Below are 20,240 nucleotides of genomic sequence, written 5' to 3'. Positions count from 1 at the left end.
CAAGTGGCCTTTCCACTGAGAGGACTTTAAAGATTATCGGCAGATACCAAGGAAGGCTCAGTGATATAAATAGAACCACATCCGAAGTGGATTTCCTTTTACTCTCCACCCTAAGCGATAACGATGTATATTTTCATTTTTGATGGTTCAATCTGAAATCATGAATGTTAATCTGTCTCATCATTAATGACAAGATAATTATCACTACGAGTGAAATCCAGTATTCCAAATAAACCACAGGACTTTTTTTTTTTAAATCCTTGATCAAATTTGCCCTCATGTGGCAATCCTTTCCAACTAGAAGTACAGGCCCACCTTTCTTGAACAGCACGCAATGGCTGAATGCTACGTTTTACTACTACGATGCACAGTTCAGAGGGTTCTGAACAAAGTGGGAATTCAAAATCAGACAATGTAGGCACTTTGAACGTGGTGACTGTGGAGTTTTGGACACACGAGCTCCGAGAGGATTCCGTCATTTCCTGTCAGTCTGAAGATCTGCAGGGCAGGCCTTCACCGGGTTGAAGGTACAATTTCTTTCATTTGGCAAAGTAGGAGTGAGTTGTGGGGACATTTTTCTGTCCCCGTTACATTTTCCGTCCCCACAAAACGGGTCAAATATTGTGTGTTTGTCCCCACAGCATGTTTGGAGTAGTGTGGAGTTCAGGTGTGAAGGCTTCAATTATTAACAGATCTTTTTGCTCTTCACAAAGGCCATCGGCAGGTGCCTTTATCTTTGCATGGCTTCCATTGAATCTCATTTGCATTTACTCTGGAGTTTGGAAACGGCAACTAGGAAACGTAAACAGGTTTAATCGAATCTACAATAACCAGAAAATATACTGAATACCTGACAACTGTACACCATTAGTTCAGATTGAGGAAAAGGAGACACACGACATTAGAAATCAATGGATATTACTAGTCTAATCCTAACCAGTTTGTGTGGGCTAAAACTAAACAGTCCAATCTATCAATTATTTATCAGTACCATACTTACAAGTAACAGAAAGTTATCCACATACATGTATCTCATCTCAGCCCTGACAAAGGAACACCAACCAGCCAGATCGTACCTTTTTATATCACCCATGCTGTGGTATTTAAACAGTCACCTGCGCTCTTTGTGAAGCGTCTGCGTAAGTTTACAGATCTTTGCTTTGTAATGATGGCGCTTACCGAGTGTACGCGCCAAGGAGAATTTGTAATGCTTTGCTACCTTGCTCTTAGAGCACTAATGTTCTGTCCATATGGCTTCGGCTCTGGGCACATGTTCAGCCATGCAGGGTGTGCCTGTGCCTAACAGTTTACCCACTCCCCTTTTCAATGCCCCACCCCCCCCGGACGAGTACTTACCCTGAAGTGTGGTTCTGACAGGATAGCCTGGAGCTCGTAGCTCTCTTGACTGTCTTGAGGGCTCCTCTGTAGCAACTCCACGATCTGCTGACATGAAGACGACCAAAAGAAAAACCCAGTCAGCTTACAAAACTGGCCATGGTTTTCAAAAAGACCCTCCCCCCACACCTGAAAGGTCACAGTCTAGTACTAGTGCATTATCATGACCGTGAAATCTAACAGGGTGTTTCAACATCAAGAAATTCCAAAACCAGCAACACGGGCAAGCAAGTCTACAGCAAAAACCACTGGGAGATTTTCACAAGAAGCCTTCTGTTCGGGGAGTTAAGCGTTGCAAAGCTGAATTCTCAGTTGATAAACTAACCCAGAGAATGGAGTTGTAACCTGGGTACTGACTGACAAGATAACAGCAATAGGCAGGTAGTAAAGAGAAGGGCTGGGGGATAGTACCAACAGGGCTTGGTGACCACATGAACTTCCCATCTAAAAATTTTACTACCACATCCTTCTGCCGTTAAGTTTTGATAAGAGAAAAAAACCGCCTACTCCGCTCCACTCAGAGTAGCTGAATCCGCTTCTGTCTGCGCAATGATATTGATGGGGAATGGGTGAGAAATTACTGATGATCAGAAGTTCATATAGACAGTAACCTCGCACAGTCGGACACTGTATTCTCAATGTCGGCACCTGCCATCAGAAACTTTCAGCGGCTTCGCCGTTCACCTGGCCCGGATTTTGTCTTTTCCAATTTGATTTGACTCTTAGCTTACCGGGGATGAAATGCTTCGACTCGCTCGGTGCGGTTATGAATCCCAATCAATGTGATTTCCCCACTCGATATGGCAACGAGCGTCAGGGGGGATAATATGATGTGACATTTGAAGCCTGGAATCTCATTAAGGCTCGGGTTACCCCAACTCATAAAGCCACATTGGACCATGCATCTCTAAGTCTTTAAACAAATTGCCAGCAACTTTAAATTCCCGAGTCTATCAAAATCCATTACCGTGCAGAAGCCAGTGACACAGTCTTTGCACTTTAAACTGGCCAGTCAAGCCACACTTCAACTGCATTCTAAAGTTTCTGCCCGTCGAACTACCTAAAACCGAAGATTGGAATTGCAAGGATTCACTGGCACTCACCAAACATTACAGGGTCAAAACAGTGCTAAAAGTTCACAACAAGGAGACACCGTCAGATACAATTTTGTTAGTCTTTAAATTTGAAAACTGCACACCCCCTCCCCTTTTCACTTTAGGCAGGAAACGACATCTAGAGATTTCAGCACCATAGGTGTTCAGTGTACCTACCGGTATATGTTAGATGCCTACATGTCACTTGTGCAAACCGTCAATAAGAGGCACACGTGGGAATACACAGTTGCATGTACCGGGTACATGTTCACCAGTTTTCATCCATTTAACATAGTGGTATTGAGACTGTGCATTTTCCAGATATACATTTTGTCAAAATACATTTGATCAAATGCGCCTAACAAAAAAAGCCAAACTTAAAAACAATAATAAAAAAAAAAAACGATTAGTAACAAACAAAACTCGCACAATCACAATAAAATAATGAAAGAATTGGAATAAAAAATTGTTAAAATACAGTAAAAAGGGCAAAGTCCTTGTAAAAAATTTACAAGAAAAAGTGAGTCGTGTATTATTTATCAAAATTACACACTGAAAGCCTTTCAAAATAAAACAAGTTTTCAGCTTAAATTTATTTAGATTTAAAACTGACAATGTTTCACTGCCGCCTAATTTCATTCTAGAGATCGTTCCGGGGTTCTGCACCACCTACTCAAAATTACTGCCCTCAGTCCAGCTCAGCATGTCACCTTGTTTGATAATACCACCTTGCCTTTGCTTTAATACAATAACAACGCACCTTCTATCTGTCTTCATAATTGCTACAGGCATTCCCGAGGCAAGGCTGGTGAAGTGGCCCGTCCAAGTGGATTTTCGTTAAACGCATGCTGAAGGAATTCATTAAGCCCATCCATCAAAAGACTAATCAACGGCCCGAGCAAACCTGATTGGGGTTCTCAGGACAGTCAGTCTGGGGACGCACCTGAATCCTTCACCCAGTCTCTGGCCAAGTCCGATTTGCTTTGCCGCGGCTTGGAATTACACACGACTCTATGGGGAAGGTCGGCAGCCACAACCATAGCCTTGTGCACACTTTCAAGCCACAGCTAAGAGCAGTAATTTGGAAACAGTCTCTGACTAGCCCTGCAGGGACCAACTTCAAAGAGTGGCTTAATAACAGGCAACACTGCTTAGCAGATTTTGGGGGGCCAACTGAAAATGAATAGGGAACCAGTCTTGAGTAACAGACTTTGCGAAGCCGATTGGTTGGCTATCTTTTTTTTCCCAAGCATGTTTGTACTGTGCCAAACAAACTTCACTCCTCCACAGCTCTACCAACTTCGGCCCGAAAATGAAAGGTTGTGTGACCTTCACACGTGAACAAGCGAGGGCGCTTAATTTTTTACACCGAACAGTGATCCCACTTGAGGTAATGCTGTACACCCATGCTTGCTCCTGCCAGCCTGGTTACCGAACACCCAATCATAATCCTGTTAATCTGTAGCCAGTTGAAGTGTGAGCAGTGTACCAACAGCACCTGGCAGTCACCCCAGACTGTCTGTTTGCCAACAGTGAGGGGGTACTTGTGCACAGATAGGACACCTTACATACGAGACGCCAAAATATTCAGACTCTATAGTAACTCATTTCTACAAAACAACTGACTTCACATTTGAGATCAAAATATTTGTGAAGTCTCTAGTTTACTGTAAATTTGTACCAGCACACATTTAGCACACGTTGTACATGTGATGGAGATTTGCTTTAAACACTGAAAACCCATTTCAACGTGGCAACACCTGTAATTCCATCAATTTTCAACCTGGAACAAGACTGCCAAACCCAATGAGCACTACATGAACAGATCAACCTCTCTCCCATATTTCTTGCACACAGTCCCTTCATTAAGTATGAAATGGAGAGGGGAGGAAGGGAGTCCTTGTCATCTTCCCCTTGACAGCACTAATTAGGCTAATTTTACCAGCAATGGAACAGGCCATTGGATGTTCCTTTCCATATCTATTGTCTTCACAATCGGGCCGTGAATCTCGTTAATTAGAGTGACTAATGAAGGAGGTGGATGAAGCTATCTGTGCAAAGTGATAATCACTCAGCCAGAAAAATGCCTACCATCGATTGTCCGATAATATAGACTTTTTCTCCATGATTGAAAAGTGGACAGCAGAGGGCGGCATTTACTGGGACCACGCCGCACGGGTGGCATGTGTCGGGTCTCAAAAAAATCCCTGGAACGTCGCCAGCGCACACTGCAAGAAACTGCAGCAGCGTCGATTAGGGCCTGTTAGCCTACATACTCAGGCGAGGACAGGGCCCCGCGATACACTTGGTGGGGTTCAAAGATACACTCACGGACGTCATAAATGACGACGATGAATCATGCACTGAAGCCCGGCTGAAACTGATTAGATTAGCGGGGGGGGATGCAGATTTGTCTGCTCGGGGGGGGGGAGTGTAATACGCCTTCCTGGTGTCACTTGTCAAGAGAGGGCGTTATGCCAGTGTGCAAGCTGACGAGAATTACAGTACTCGGCAGCACTAATGGGGATACAAGGTGCTGACAAAGGTTGCTACTTACGTCTTTGGATCTCTGCACGCTGTCTGAGGGGATGTCCTTCTTGTTGGGCATCTGCTCGCTGGACTTGGTGTTGATCTTGTCATAGAGCTGGAGACGAATACACAAAGACAGAACAGACTTTTTCAATCCGCACTTTAAGACTGTAGGATAATTGCTTTCACAGCCTGGGCACTGACAATGTACCAGGTTGCCCGTTTGACGTCTCAGCAATTTATATGTGGTGTACTGAGGAGCACTACTATTTTTGTAACCAGGTCCAGCTTCGTGCAGCCACTTAAATTTTGCCCGACAAAGTTTTTTTGCTAGTCAAAATATAGGCTGGTGACCAAAGGCAATGTGCATCCATGTGAAATTTTGGCTGGTAGTCCATTCTGCTTCAGCAGGAAGTTTCTAGGCTTTAATAGCAAACTTCTTTGTGCATCGACTCCACTGAATAGGGATGCCATTTTTGATTGCATTCTGGTTCAGTCTAATCAATGGGGTGACGTCAGGCTATCTGGAATTTCACATCTTACACCGTATTCTTTTTTTTTTTTTAATTTTGCTTAAAATATTTACATAACAAGTAATTTGTCACAAATTCAGCATAAATCAGCACAAATGATATTAACCCCAAACTTCTATCGACCCTTGAAATCATGTATGCTAGTTGGATTCAAGATGGTTCGGGTTAATTTGAAAGGAACTTTTATTTCATGCTTAAATTTTTATTCTCAGCTTCCTCCCCCCCCCCAAAAAACAAAGGTAACCTCCCTTTCAATTCAATATGGCCGACTTCTGAATAAGGCCCGCTGGTCCCACATGGCCACATTATGCCCCACTGCCATTAACGACGCAGTGATTTATGACAATTTTGCCTGCCTTTGGCCAAGTCGCACCACAAAGGGGCACTGAATTACGGCAAAGATATCATAGGCATGGATTAAGAAAAAAAAAAAACTGCCTCCTTTCTGAAAATCTAATTTGGAACTCGACTGGAGATGCCCTGCACTGATTTATGAAGGGAGCAGGCCCTATAAAACACACCAGCCTTGTTTTCAGGTATTTGTGGCTACCGTAATACAGCCAACGTACCGAGACTCCGTTGAGATGATAAAAAACTAGGCCAGAGCATTACAGGCTTCTGAACCACATCAGAAGAATCCGCCTGAAACGCTATAAGCCAGATGGGAATAGCGCGGTCCAGCACTCACCGACTTCAAAGATTCAGCCCTGGAAATCAAGACCCCGTAGAAATATTCACCCACATTGCTCTTGAGCGGCCATTTAAATGCACGCTTGACTGAACAAAAAAAACTTTCCTGTATTTCCTGGCTGACGCAGAATGCAAGTGCTTTAAAGAAACCTGAACAGGATGTTTGGTAAGCTGAAGCACTGAAAAAATTTCGGACAACCGAAATAAATAGGAACTTCAAATAAGACCCTGGCGGGGTCAAGGTAGGTGATCGTCATGAACACTTGCTGACAGGACCAGTCCGGAAAGATGCGCATAACGTGCAACAGCAGTCAGGCGTGGGAAAAGTGGTGTGAAGTTTTCAGTGCCACCCTGTTGGATTCCACCTGTTCCTCAACCCACCTCCCCCCCCATTCCATTCAGTTTTCCAAACTGTATTCTCCCAAAAGAAATTTCTGAACAATCTCGTGAGCGTCCTTCTGTTTGTGTGATCCCACAGAAAAGTGTCTCTTCTAGCTTAATAGCAGATCAGAGTGTTTTTCCATGAAACGGGATGTGAAGACATAAAACTAAACAAAAAAAGCTTTTTTGGTGAGATCCAATCAAACCTTCAGTTCAACTGAATAAAATCACTGAAAACTAGACATCACACCCAATACATTCTGTGTCAGGCAATCACTTTTACTCTTTTTTTTCCCCTTCTTTTCCTGTAAGTCTTCCTGTCTCTTGCCCTGTCCTAATAAATTGTGGTAATCTTCCGGAACACATACAAATCAATGCCGGGCCCTTTCACAAATGGACAGCTTAAAAGCATTAGCCAATTAGCGCTTGTCCGTTGCAGACAATGCTGCCCCCCTCCCCCATAATCAAGAGAAAACATCTCTTGAACAGCACAGGCAGTGCGCACTGGGGATTTGGGGGGCTTGTTAGAGATGGGCTTGAAAACAATTAATGAGATCCCACGAGGGGCAGTCTGCCTAATTGGAGTTCTCTGTGGTCCCAGCCGATTTGTACTGGGAAAAAATGTCCCATTGCCCTGTCTGGATGTCTCGTTGGCAGAGCACATCCAGATGGCGTTCTTTTCATTAGCCTTCCAGGTGTCCTCGGCACGTTTACGCTATTGAACCAGTATTCCATTGTTCTCAAGACGCTAAGCCAATTACTAGAATTGCCTAGCAGAAGCCAAAGACGATTACTCCGTGCGCTAAGCCAATTACAGGAACTGCAAAGCTGACCCAAAAACAATTGTGTTTTGTATACGCGTGGGATCAAGGAAAATACAAAGATGCAATTCAGTAGCTGCTCAAGTGTTGGAGAGAACGAAGCCCTTGCAGTCTTGGTGTCACTGCAGTAACATCAGGTACTGTTTTTATTCGCAATAGGAAGTAAGCACCCTGTAAGGGGGGATCAGTCTCATGATGGACAGAACTCTGAATGCGAAAGAAAGTACCACAGTCCGACGATCATTACAGAAACAAAGATTAAGTGGTACGCATACATGGAACCAACCAAACCAAATAGCGATCTTGAAGCCAATGTCCATAGGCAAGACACTTTACTCTCTCTCCACACGGGGGGTACAAATGACAGGCGGAGAATGGATTGAAATGATCACAAACTGCTGCGTAAAACTGACTTCTTAACCTGCTCTATGGGAGTCATTATATTCAGACTTACATATGCACGTACACGTATGATGAAAATGATCTCTAATGCAATGCTATTGTCCGTCATCAGTGTGCACAAGCTTTCTCTCATGTCTGAAGCAAATACTACACAAAGCAGCAACTACATGTGCACTGCTAGTGTCATTTAAAAACATCTGAAAATAAAAATCATCATGTGCACTCCTTTAGCTCGAGCACATAGGTGTGTTTGTGTTCATCGTCCTCCTTCCCACGGGCCTGGCCTCACGCTTACTTGGCCATCCACCGAATCAAGCGGTCATCGCCTCCGGCCCTTGCACATCCCCCTGCACAGCAACCCCCGTCCTCCCAACGCTTGACCATCGATTTGTTATGCACAGCCGAGCGATAACGCACAACATGCACCGAATACATTAACACGTATTACATGTACGTGCCTTCCAGTAAATGCACGTTATAGATATACATGCTGGCAAGAGAGGCTGTGACCCGAGCTGCCTGTGATACTTTCAGAAACCCAAAACTAACAAAGGGAAGTTTTCCAACTATTTGCACAGAAATAAGGTTGGGTACTGCAAGCTGAGAAGTCGGACACACCAGGATGTACGTGAGCCGGATACTGCGGCAACTTTTCAATATACTGGAACGTTGATGCTCATTCTGAGTAAATGCAAATACATTTAAACTGTGTCCGACCAGCTCAAAAGTAAATATTTGTGCCATCTATAAATATCGGGGACAAGATTGGTGCAACAAGACTGTGGGCACGAGAGGGAGGTGGAAACAGTCAGCGTGGCAGTGCTGACCCTGGAATCGAGCATAATGAAATTATCCAGAATGAAGCTTGGATGACCGCGCTGTGTACACTTCAGAGGTAGGACCTGTGGAGTTTTCGCACATACACGTTTGAAAGTGAGACACAAAACGAGCTGCAATTTTCTGTGCTATTGACAACTTGGCTTTTGTTGCAAAATACAGTGCTTAACAGTGCTCAGATCCAATCCTATTTACAAATGTTAGGTTCATTCCATATGGCATGCTCTTCTTCAACTTTCTTTGCTTCATTTCTTAAGCTGCGTTTTTAATTAAAAAAAGCAATAGCCTTTGAATCCCCCCCCACAAAAAATGGACCAGTTCACTGAAACACATAGGATGATTGACCTGTCCTAATGACATTCATGCTTTGTGCATTTTCCTTAAGCAGTGGGGTGGGATGTGACCTATTGAGCTCCCATAGGAAGGTGCACATGAAAAAACACGGCATCATAATGTTTCCCGTCTAAAGAAAATTTCTAGGAACAAAAATGAGTTAATTCTTCACAATTTCTTCTCAATTTCCAAACCTGTAAAACAGAATTTCTGGCCCCATTATAATACTCGTAATTGATTGATTACGGACGATTAGGCACTCCCCCGGTATTTCTTTCCCATCCACTCAACACTAGCACGGGCACGGGGGACCGGTGCGGCAGGCACCATCTCACACTTATCTGAACCCATTAGCTGATGCCTTGCTAGGCAAGCGCCCATTCCCACCTGTGGCAGGAACCGGCCGACCGCACTGATAATCAACGAGGCAGGAAGGGCTCCAGTTGGTAATGGGAGGGAAACCGGCCTTTGTGCCGAAGGCCAAAAAAGACCCAACTCGTGTCAATTACACATACATGTACAATGTACACACATGCGTACCATCTGCAGCTGCCTTCTTCCGAGGTCTTCCCAGCAAAATTTTTGCAGTGTAGATGTGTGCTCAATTCTCGGCCAAATGTCTTCCGAAAGGACACTGACGCCATCCCTCAACCCAGTACAACATGTAGGTCTGCAAGTTTCTGATTACATGTAGATCAATCAATTAACAGTACTCTTTTCAGTTTACAGTTTGATTGAACTAATGGCCACAGTTTGATTTCGAACCCAACATTTTCATGCAAGATTTTAATCAACAAGAACTGGAAAGCAAGCAGTTCGTCTTCAGGAATTTTGCTCGTGAGGTGAAAATGTTCTTGTCTCTTTCCGGAGCATGAACTGTACACTTTTTAAGTGCAAATGCACTGAAAGGAGAAGACATGAGTACATCTTAAGCCTGGCCACGGTGCATGTTTGCCCCTCGAGTTCTCGACCCTCCAAACATGGATCAATTCCTCTCCTTCTCCTCTTTGTTTCACGGCATCATCCCATCGATCGCGGGAGGGCAGACGGTGTCTTGGCGGGGCCGAAAAGAGGCCGAGATGTGACAAATCAACGGCGGATCACGTTACTAAGTGCTGTTTACGACATGCAAAATGACCCACATCCCGAATCGTCACCGAATCGATGCGAAAAACACCTGCGCTGATTAATGTTGGCTGGCGCTTCAGCACCAGTGAATCATTATTTCCAACAACCAGTTTTCGTTCTCGTCCCAAAGTAGTTTGCCAATAACCGTATTGAACCAGCAGGCCTGGATTTTAACAACGGGTTCGGCCTTTTGCTGGCATGATTCAACAGGCACCGCATACCCGTTTTTTTCCCCCTTTACTTTTTTCTCATCCTAAAGGAACAATGTGGTCCACAGCTCAATGAAACAGATCAGTCTGCGTCGTGACTAATTCACCATTACTGTAAACAACCTACAGGTTGATGCAAAGATTTTTTGCCATTTTTGGTTACGTTTGGTTTTGCATTCTGTGGATGCGCTTGCTGGATGGTATGGACAAGTTCTATAAGCCACCTGTATTGACCGACACAGTCAAGTTCCATTGGGTCATGCCATGAGGCTGGGGCACAATTTGTGACAGTGTCAGTCGTTGCATGGGTTCCGTAAAAATGAACGGCTATCTCCCTGCACGTGGATTCCAAATTGACGTTGTTATACATTTGCAAGGCTGAACTCAGAGGGGGTGTGTTATTTTTACAGAGTAAATGACCTACTCTAAAGGTCATGACAGGTGGTAAAAGTTACCAGTGTAACGAACACACCGTCACAAATTGTGCCCCAACCTCATGGAAGGACCCAATGCCAAGCTCCTATACATGTTCTCCTATCCCTCAGAGCATATGCAAACACAACATAAGATCATGGTTACCACCTGTCTGCTAGCCACTCGAGTGGTCTCTCAATGAAATAGCACGGGGGTTAACAAACACAAGGGGAGGAGGTAAGCGACACCCCTTGCTACCTCGGAATGTCACTCATGTCACTTATCAGGCCACGGCCAGAGAAGCATTTGCTTACTCAGGCCAAATCGCAGCCAGACCAGAGAGTGTCCGAGCGGTGCTTGTGGAGAGCATGCTGCGAGGGCTCGGGTTGCAAACGGTCGGCCGTGAGAGCAGGCCGTGTCCCAAGCCGGGGCTACGGCCATTACCAGAGGGTGCCCACTGATTGCGCTTGCAAAAGCCAGAGACCCGGACCTAGCCCTAGGCACAGGATGTGGATGCGGCTATGCCGATGCTGAACTTCAACAGCCTCCAACTTCTCAGTCTGGTTTCCTCGGATGCATGTACGAGTGATTAGCCCTCTGGCATTTCTTTGTCAACTGACAAAAAGACACACAAGGTCAACATTCCACATGTATTAAACAGTTTCTCGAGAACATCAGCAGAATGGAAGAGATTCCAGCTGCTCCAGTTTCAACTGTCCACAGGGGAATGTTGCCGATTGTATCCTGTTGTGTAAACAAAAAATAAATAACGATCTGGCACGTATGATTGAGAGGCGGCAACTGCTTAAATCCCTTGGTATCATTTCACCAGAATTTTCTTCTCCCTCTGCAGTACAATCACAGCAACACAGGGGAGGGCATTTCAAGAGATGGTGCGAGGGATGCGGTTGCCCCTGGCAACGCATGATGCAGCACAGCAACTGACACGACACTCTCCTCCTGAAGCCTGGCAACTTGAGCGGCGACCGCGTCTCAGCTTTTTTGAGTGACGGGGGACCAGAAATGTTTGCGACCGAGGACCTCGTGTCTACTACACAGCAGGGATTAGCTGACCCACGAGTCGGGGTAATTCGAGTCATGATATAGCCACCGCTACGTGTAGCCGGATACGTTCACGTGGCATTACCGGAATGCAGACGAGCCGGGGAACCGGGGAAGGGAGGAAGGGGGGGGACCCTAACTCCAGAGGCAGCACATTCCTGCAAGATCAGAGTCGTGACAGATGCTGAGCAAACGAGCCTATTAAGAAGATAACAAGCCAGAGACAAGAGGGAAGAGGCAGGGAAGCCAAAGCCCACAGAGCGAGGTGGGGAGATGTTATTAGACACGCGGAGGGGGGGGCATGATCAAGATTCTTATGATGAATCAATTTACACCGTTTGTTTCACGCATTTACATGCTCGAGTACGGTACATTCACTCTGTAAATATTTTTAAACCAACAAGAACAGATCATTTCATATTTGCGCAGCAATTTCCACACTACTGGTATCAAATATCAACAGTGTACATGTACAAGCAATAGGGTACATAATATGTACTTCATACGTCACTCCCTTGTATTGACTCGCAGGGGCCCAAAGGATCATTTCCCTCACATATACGTGTGGGTAAAAATGTTTACATGCATGTTTCATCACAATCGAAGCTGTGCAAACCAATCTACGCCCTTGGTTACATGTCGTGTACATGGATGGAACTAAAGGTAATCAGAGATGAAATTGTAGTGGAGCTGGTGCAGACGGGTAATAAATCTGGCGACCATTAAAAACCATTGGCACCTGTGCTACTCACACTGGGGCGAGACCGCCGCCTGCCTGCCTTGCGGGTCAGGCCGTAGCTGTGGAGGAGCATGGCGAGGCTGCGGTGAAACGTCCGCTACGTGGATGCAAGAGGGCCAATCTGAGTTGAGGGATGAGTTGATCGTGAGCAACACTTGATCATGCCGAAATGTCTCAACACCGACATTCTTGAATTTGCTGCAGTGCATTTCACGACATCTGATACATCTCCTTTTACAAATTCTAGTTCAATATCGCAAATTCTGATCCACTGATTTCAACACTGATGATTGCGAGAGTCTTGTCTTAAAATCAGTGAGTTGACATCAACAAGCACCAATTGATTTGGCATTTCTCTTTTGCTATCGAGCCCTTGGTAGAAAAGCTTTTCCTTGCTGTTCTGGTTCAGCAGATGAAAGTGTCATCAAGCCACTGGTTTCAATACTGGAAGAGTTGCTCATATAAAAACAAAGTTTCATATCAGCGAGTATCTTTCGTTGCCTTTGTTGGTTTCAAACTTTTTAAAGAACACTGTCAGTAGATTCTCCAAAGAGCTGATGGAAACTGATGTTAATATTGCTGATTTGCTTGTCCAAAACGCTGCATCAACAAGTATCCACCAATGGCTTTGTTGGCTCAGACATTTCTTCACAAATCTGTGCCTGGCACATCATTCTGTTGATAAAACAGTGACTGTGCCGCCCCCGATTTCCATGCTGATGCCCGACGCGCCCAAGAGAGAACTCACATCGACGCCCTGTCCACAAACGCCTGTGTCAGTTCCAGGTTCTCCTGATTAGCTGATCCACGCAATCACACGCCAGTCTGGTTTAAAACTGTGATGCCTTTATCCCCCCAGCAAACCCCTTATCGGTGTCCAACTATTGGTCGAGATCACACTGCATGTGTGTACACAGTAAGCTAGCGACAGCTTCTGCTGGCTTTTCTCAAGGTTTCTCGTGTAACCTTTTTACTCTTTTTGCTCTCCCAGGGGTGCCAATATACAAACATGAGAGGCTGGCCTCATCGGGTGACGCCCTGTACAGGTACAAGTGACACACATAATCCAGTTTACTGACGGTCCATCTGGGTCTGTGGCAAAGTAGACCGGTGATATGACTTATGAAAATGTTGGCAGGAATCTGGCATCATGTTGAGACATAATGTCCTTGATAAGGGCATGATGGGGCACGCTCGGGGCTGTTACATGTTGAGTTTAGCCAGGCTCATAATGTGAAAGGTGTGACAGCTCTTGTACCTGTGCGGTACATGGCAATTGAAACTTAACCCTGCAAAAAATGACTGGGAAAAACTGTGAAAAAGAATACACATTCACAGTCAAATTTCCCACTTGTGAAAGAAAAAGCTGTGAAATCTTTTTCCCACTTGTGGGAAAAGGTGTGACCATGTTTCCCACTGGTGTAAAGAGATGTGAAAAATTGGCCCACTTGTGAAATAAGTTGTTTAACTTCCTTTTTCACACAGGGGAAGAAAGTGTGAAAATTTTTTCTACCATTACTACTGGTCTAGAAATTTCCATTCTCAACACATACATGTACGCTGTTTCTTCTGCATTTTTTTCTCAAAACTTTAAATTAAAATGCGCCGTACTGTCTAGAGTTCTCTGAGCATTTAAACTTGATATAAAAAAATGCTTCGTCAGAATCAAAATGCCAGCTGTTCTGTGGACGGCCAAATGAAAGTAACACATTCGCACGCAATCGAAAAATTCTTAATTCAGCTGGCTATTTATTCACCGTTTTTTCCTACATGCACCTGTTTATCAATTGATTCGTCTTTTTTGACCAACTGATTCCAGACATACCTTAATTTGCAATCTAGCTGACTGAAGCCTGAAGAAAATTGTGCCTTGACACGGTTATTTCATTTCCACAGCTGATCCAACAGTACATGTAAGGGCCTCAAGACACACACCAACTAGTCAAAAATTTGGGGCGATCTCTTCTGTATCAACCCCCTCCCCCCCCACACATGTACAGTTTACTACCAGGGCAAACCTCCTTGGCTTCCATTATGTATACACCGCGCCTCCTGAATCCAGCAAATTAAAAAAAAAAAAGAGCCTACTTGTACATCATGATATTGAGTCCGGAGGACACCAATTAACCGTGTGATGTTTTATTTAGCGACAGGTGCAAGAGACTGTATGTAGCCATGACCATGATTTTTTTTTCTGTTACCCTAGGGGCCGTTGCGCAGGGAACATTGATTGGATTCTCATGCTCTACACAGTACGAGATAGCTCTTACAAGAATGATTTTTTTTTTCGGTTCTGAGAATGTCTAAATTGTGGTTAGTGATTTGGCAAGGCTGGGTATGCAAGAAACGCATCATGCCACAGTGGACTGAGAGAATCAGTTACGCTGAGTATATACTGAGTGCGTTGTACATCACAGCAGCGGGGCAAGGAATTTTGATTGCCATAGAGAGAAAAAAAGAAAAAAACGGGGCTCTATCAATATGGCGTATGTGGCCGGATGCCACAAAATGAATCGCAAGGCCATTTTGAAAAGTGATTTTTGTCCTAGTCTCCATTTTAGAAACAGCAGACTGAGCTCAGTTGGGCATCCTAATGAAACCGGACTTTACCCGGGCGGAGTAGGGAGAGAGTTTCCGTCGATTTACGTTGTGCAGAATTCTTCTACAGGGCTCTTCACTCCAAAGTGGCTGTGGCCGACTTGCGACTCATTTCGTTAGCTTGGGTCATTTTCACAGTTGCGAGACACAGCGTTCCATTCAAAGGAAATCCCTCCAAAATGTCTGAATGTCAGCCCACTGTAAATGGCACTCTGGCAGTCGGGCTGACAGGTACGACCAGAAAGTCATTTCTTGAATAATACCGGTACATTCGATTGGCACAGGTACAATGTATATTTCCTCCCCCCCCCCTCATAGGAGAGAGAGAGTAACACTGAAGTGGAGTGCCACTTGCCCAGCACAGTGCAAGCACGGCTCGCTACCTGTGTTTAGCAGACCTATGGGTCACTACCACATCCCCGTGACAGCTGTCAGGCCAGTTTTTTTTTTTTTTCTACCCTTGTGTCAGGTGCACGCAGCAAGCAGTCTCATTATACCAATTGAGATAATTGCAGGGGATAGCTTGCTGCCGACTCGAACCAACCTCAAGTTTGAATGTCAGAAACACCTGTGACTAACTTTGGGGGTTGAAGCACAAGGGGTAAACCCGAGAACGGAAATCAAGGACAACAAACGTTTGATGTCTGCAAATAAAATCAAGCGACATTGACACACTGCACATGTGATAACTTACATGTAGTTTACATAACCACTACGCGCATTTTTTAAAGCCACGCCCGAGTCTTGCATGTAGCAAGCATGACCAATGATGCAACGAGTCAAGGGTTCATAGTTCAAAAGCTCCTACAGTCTGTCTCCGTGCTGCGAACCAAGGACAACACCACAGCAAATGAGCTAAAGCCTTCCAAGGCCAACATGCACATGAAACTAATAAAGACTGGGGCACTCCTTCACAGCTTCAGAGCATTTCACTCAGTGGAGCCATTTTGCTGGGAGCCCAAAAACTTCAAACTGTGCAACTGCTCCTTTCCGACCTTGTTCTTGTCAGACTTACCCACTTCTCAAATGCACTCTCCAAATCCAGTCCGCTGGGTATCTCTCGCCGGTGCTGCCTCAACATCCGATCAAAGGCCATCTCGGCCGAGTAATAACTGCCCAGGCTTCCGACGACCATGGCAAAAGGAAAGGGAAAACGACCTCCCTTCGGCCGACCGAGAGGATCCTTTTTCTGCTACTGCAGACGAGGCAGACGATTAGGGGTGTTGGCTGAGCCAAATCAAGCGATGGGCAGCATGTGTGGTGTGGGAAGACCGTTCGCTGTAACGACACCAACTGCTGTCAAATGAGAAAAGTTGTCCGCTCGCAAAATTCAACCTTCTGATTCTCTGCAGTTGCTGAGAATATGTTGCATCAAGCATTCCTCGATCCTCCAGCACAGGGTAATCATCCACACTGAGAAAAGGGCGGGTTATCTCCAACACATGCAGCCGTCCGTCCCTTTTTATCTTATCTTGTCTCTTTAGTAAACGATTATTTGTAGACACAAGCACAGCAACTGTTGAACACTGAATGTGCAATGCATGTGAGAACTTCCAGTTCACTGTGTGAACGTCGGTGCAGTGCTTGGGCACCCACGGGAAGACAAGGGCACACAGAAATTTGGTCCTAACTGTCTCACAAAGGGATGCAATGGAGACAAGTGAATGGGTTTAATAGAAGACACAACAGTCATCTCTGCCAAAAGAGAAAATCTCATTTCCTGCCTTGCAAATGTGGAAAGTTGTTGGGTCATATTCAATTACAGCGGGCGAAATGTTCCCGACAGTTTTGGGAGAGGCCCGACAGGATGTAAGCCGGCGCGGAGGGGCAGTGATGGCAATGTAGCACCGGCTCTCGTGATGCTTTTGACACAGGGCTTTGCACTGTTGCCTAATCCGTCTTCATCTGTCCAATTAGCGTCCGTTCCCACTGGATGGTGCTCCGGAACCACCGGTGACCCATCTTGCTTTTTTTTTCTTTCCTCCGCTGTGGTGGGGATGACGGAGCACGACAACTAACGAGATGAAACCATTAGCTCTGACAGTCAGACAGTAACAAGCCGGTGTTACTGGTCATCAGTCTGTCCGATTAATGAGATTGACAGGGCCCCGGCACAGGGCAGATGGTTGCAGCCACGTTGCGCTATTGCAACTTGCTTGTCGACTGGACGCACTCATGAATGAGGTCCGGTGTTATCACCTGCACAAAGGCTTGGCATACCAGTGACCCTTGCAGCTATGAACAGCTAACGAGGTTTCCTTTCCATGCAATTCCAAGAGATACCCTGCTTTAGGTGAAGCAATCACTTTATCGCAACTGCATCAATCTGAACTGAAATTCCAAGATGGACGGCATCCCCACCGACCGAATCCAAACAATGTCAGCACCACAACAGCCATCGCCCAATCGCAAAATCTGGAGCGGGTATACAAATGCACTGGCATAAATGCAACAGCACGTTCGCTCGAAGAACGGCATCATTAAATCCTCTGATGAACAAGGCCCATCTGCATTCAATCACTTGCCCTATACATGTACACTAGACAGTCTGTACTGTTGAGCTTCCATGCACACCCACATGCACTCACAAAATAGTTCACCGGGTGACAAATTCAACGAGTCGAAGCGTGCACTTGCATGACTGTGCACACTGCCGCTGTAAGCAGCGTGCGTGTGATATGTGTAAACACAGAGAAGGGAAGAGAAGGAAAAAAAAAAGCCATGTGGCGGATAGATTACTGCGAGCTGCAAAGGACGACGGGAGGTGTAAGTTTCTATTGAGCCATCAAGGGATGTCCCCAATGTTGTGGCGGGGTAGATATGAGATACGGTCCCCCCCGGGGGAAGAACAGCAGGTGGAACGATCCATTACCGCCAAGGGGGTGGGATGATTACAAAGGAGCAGTGGACAGTGGGGGCCAATTAGCGTGTGATATTGATTGAGGGCCGCTCCCGGAACTAGCAGGAAATGCCTCCCGCAGTAAAGACGCACGACATCCCACACGCAAAGACTGGTGTTATGAATTTTCCGCAAAAAAATCAAAATATTATCAGTGCCTCTACAAAATTGGGCATACGAGTTGGCACAACAAACACTAGCAAAAAAAAATCATCCGATTCGATCTGCCGCACACATGCAACTCATCTTGAAGAAAGCAAAAAATATAGCTTTTTTTTTTTCTATCACAAAATAAAAAAAATAAAAACCCCAAATCAAAACTGCTACTCTGTTTACGGGAATCCATCTATTCTTCCAAAAGATATCACCCGATTCTTTATTATCCAAGCCTGTGAGTCACACAAGCCACAGATGGGCAGAATTAAAATACAATGCACAAAGAAACAGAACCGAATGAACTTCCCCAGGAAGGAAATGCTACATTCCTTTTCATCCACCAGACACGTGGGTGTGAACTGAGAAAAAGGTTACAAATTGGGTGAGAGAAATCATCCAAAAAACCTACCGAAGCCAATTGAAGCGAAGCTGTACATACGAGATGATGTCAAAGTACACGCTCTCATGAAACGGGACGTGACATTTAGATCCATTGTAAGGACACGGGCAAAATGAATTTCAGGACAGTGACAGCACTCGTTTCAATCAATCTACCACTTCACCATTGCCACGAAGAACATTCTCCCGGCCGTTAAATTGAAAACATTAAATTGTACGAACGAGCCTCAAGGTTCTTGCTAGTTTTTGTCCGCTTCGAAATTAATCATTTCAATTTCAGGCCAGGCTAACGTAAACTCAAAGTACACTGCACGGTTCGCGCTAGAAAATAAATTAGTCCTCAGATGAAAGACTTCCACGAAAACCTGGTGAAAAGAAACTACACTTCAAGTTGTTTGAAACTGATCCCAGTTACAGGAGGGGCTTGCATTCAACGAGCCTCGCTCTCTGTAGTCCTTGAACTGTCTTTCCTACATTTTCTTCAGCCAAAATGCAGGGAGAGTGGCTAACACTGCTACACCAAAGAGTATACTCCTCAGGGAGCCGAGGTGGGCTCGGGCACCTCCAGCTAGGCAAGGATGATGATCATGATGTACAGTGTCTGGACACCATTGCTGGTGGGAATGTGCACTTAAAGCAACACTTCATTAGTATTTTCATTATTACCATGCCACAATATCTAATCGCCTGATCATTACCGTTATGACCCTCACAAAAAGGAGTCACCCATTGTCAACCTAAATGCTGCACTAAATGTACAAATGTAATGTGTAGGTACGTGTACATCGAGCAAATATGTGCAGAGACACTGTGAACACAAAAGGTGTAATCACAACCTGCCTGTCAGCCCCCCCCCTCATAAATTTGATAAGTAGTGATTGGCACAAGGCCCATTGTATGTAGAGTAGTGATCACCCCATCTCTCCCTACCAAGTGACCTTGTTCCGTTGCATGACAATAGGGTTATCTCTGGCATATAATAACAAGCAAGATGACAAACTGACCAATCCGGCACACCTTTCACAATGCTGGGCTTCGGTAATACTTTAGGAAAGCTTTGAGTTTTGCCAGTGGATCCGTTTACATGTAATTAAGCAGAAAAAAAGTAGCAAGGGAAGGTTTAGAGTTTCGGAATGGCACTTAACAGTCCCAAATCCTCCAATTTGATTGTACATACACTCTAGTAAGGGGGTTAGGGCTAAGAGAAATTTATCACACCTGCTTGTTTGTGGTAAAAGCTTCATGAGATGAGTAGAACTGCCCATATTCCCACATTTTTGTATGACTTGAGATAATCATTAGTGAGAGGGGTAAAAATTGGCATATTTTAATCACAGACATCATGCCTTCCAGGGGATTATCTGCGAGAAACTTTCCAGAAAGTAACTATTTACATACACTCTAACATGAAAGAAACCAATGGCACATTGTACTTCAACATTCAAGCATTAGTATGCCCCATGCATTAAAAGTGGTGGTGGCAAGGATCTACCTTCCTAAATCTTACAAAATCCATTAAAAATTTCCAAAGGATTTTGAAGGATCTGGGAGCGGTACATGTTGGACTAATCAACAGTTCTCCTAGGAGATGGACCAAGTTTAACCCATGATTTGTCATTTC

At 45.0% G+C, this 20,240-nt stretch overlaps 1 protein-coding gene across 3 annotated transcripts in view; it reads right to left on the bottom strand.

Annotated features, from left to right (window-relative positions):
- The window catches only part of cask (calcium/calmodulin dependent serine protein kinase), an 86,869-nt gene that overhangs the window by 30,025 nt on the left and 36,604 nt on the right, over nt 1-20,240 (bottom strand). For 2 of the 3 annotated variants that reach the window (XM_022232309.2, XM_087146109.1), the window contains 2 exons: nt 5,047-5,133; nt 1,357-1,443 (listed from right to left, as the gene is read on the bottom strand). In XM_022232309.2, the coding sequence (XP_022088001.1) occupies nt 1,357-1,443; nt 5,047-5,133 (174 nt within the window). The remainder of the gene's footprint in view (nt 1-1,356; nt 1,444-5,046; nt 5,134-20,240) is intronic. The other variant, XM_022232310.2, reaches the window with a different exon arrangement.

Source organism: Acanthaster planci, linkage group LG14 (assembly GCF_054643075.1).
Source record: "Acanthaster planci isolate LZ-2023a linkage group LG14, COTS_SCS, whole genome shotgun sequence".
Classification (NCBI taxonomy): Eukaryota; Metazoa; Echinodermata; class Asteroidea; order Valvatida; family Acanthasteridae; genus Acanthaster; species Acanthaster planci.
This window is presented reverse-complemented; position numbering and strand designations above follow the sequence as displayed.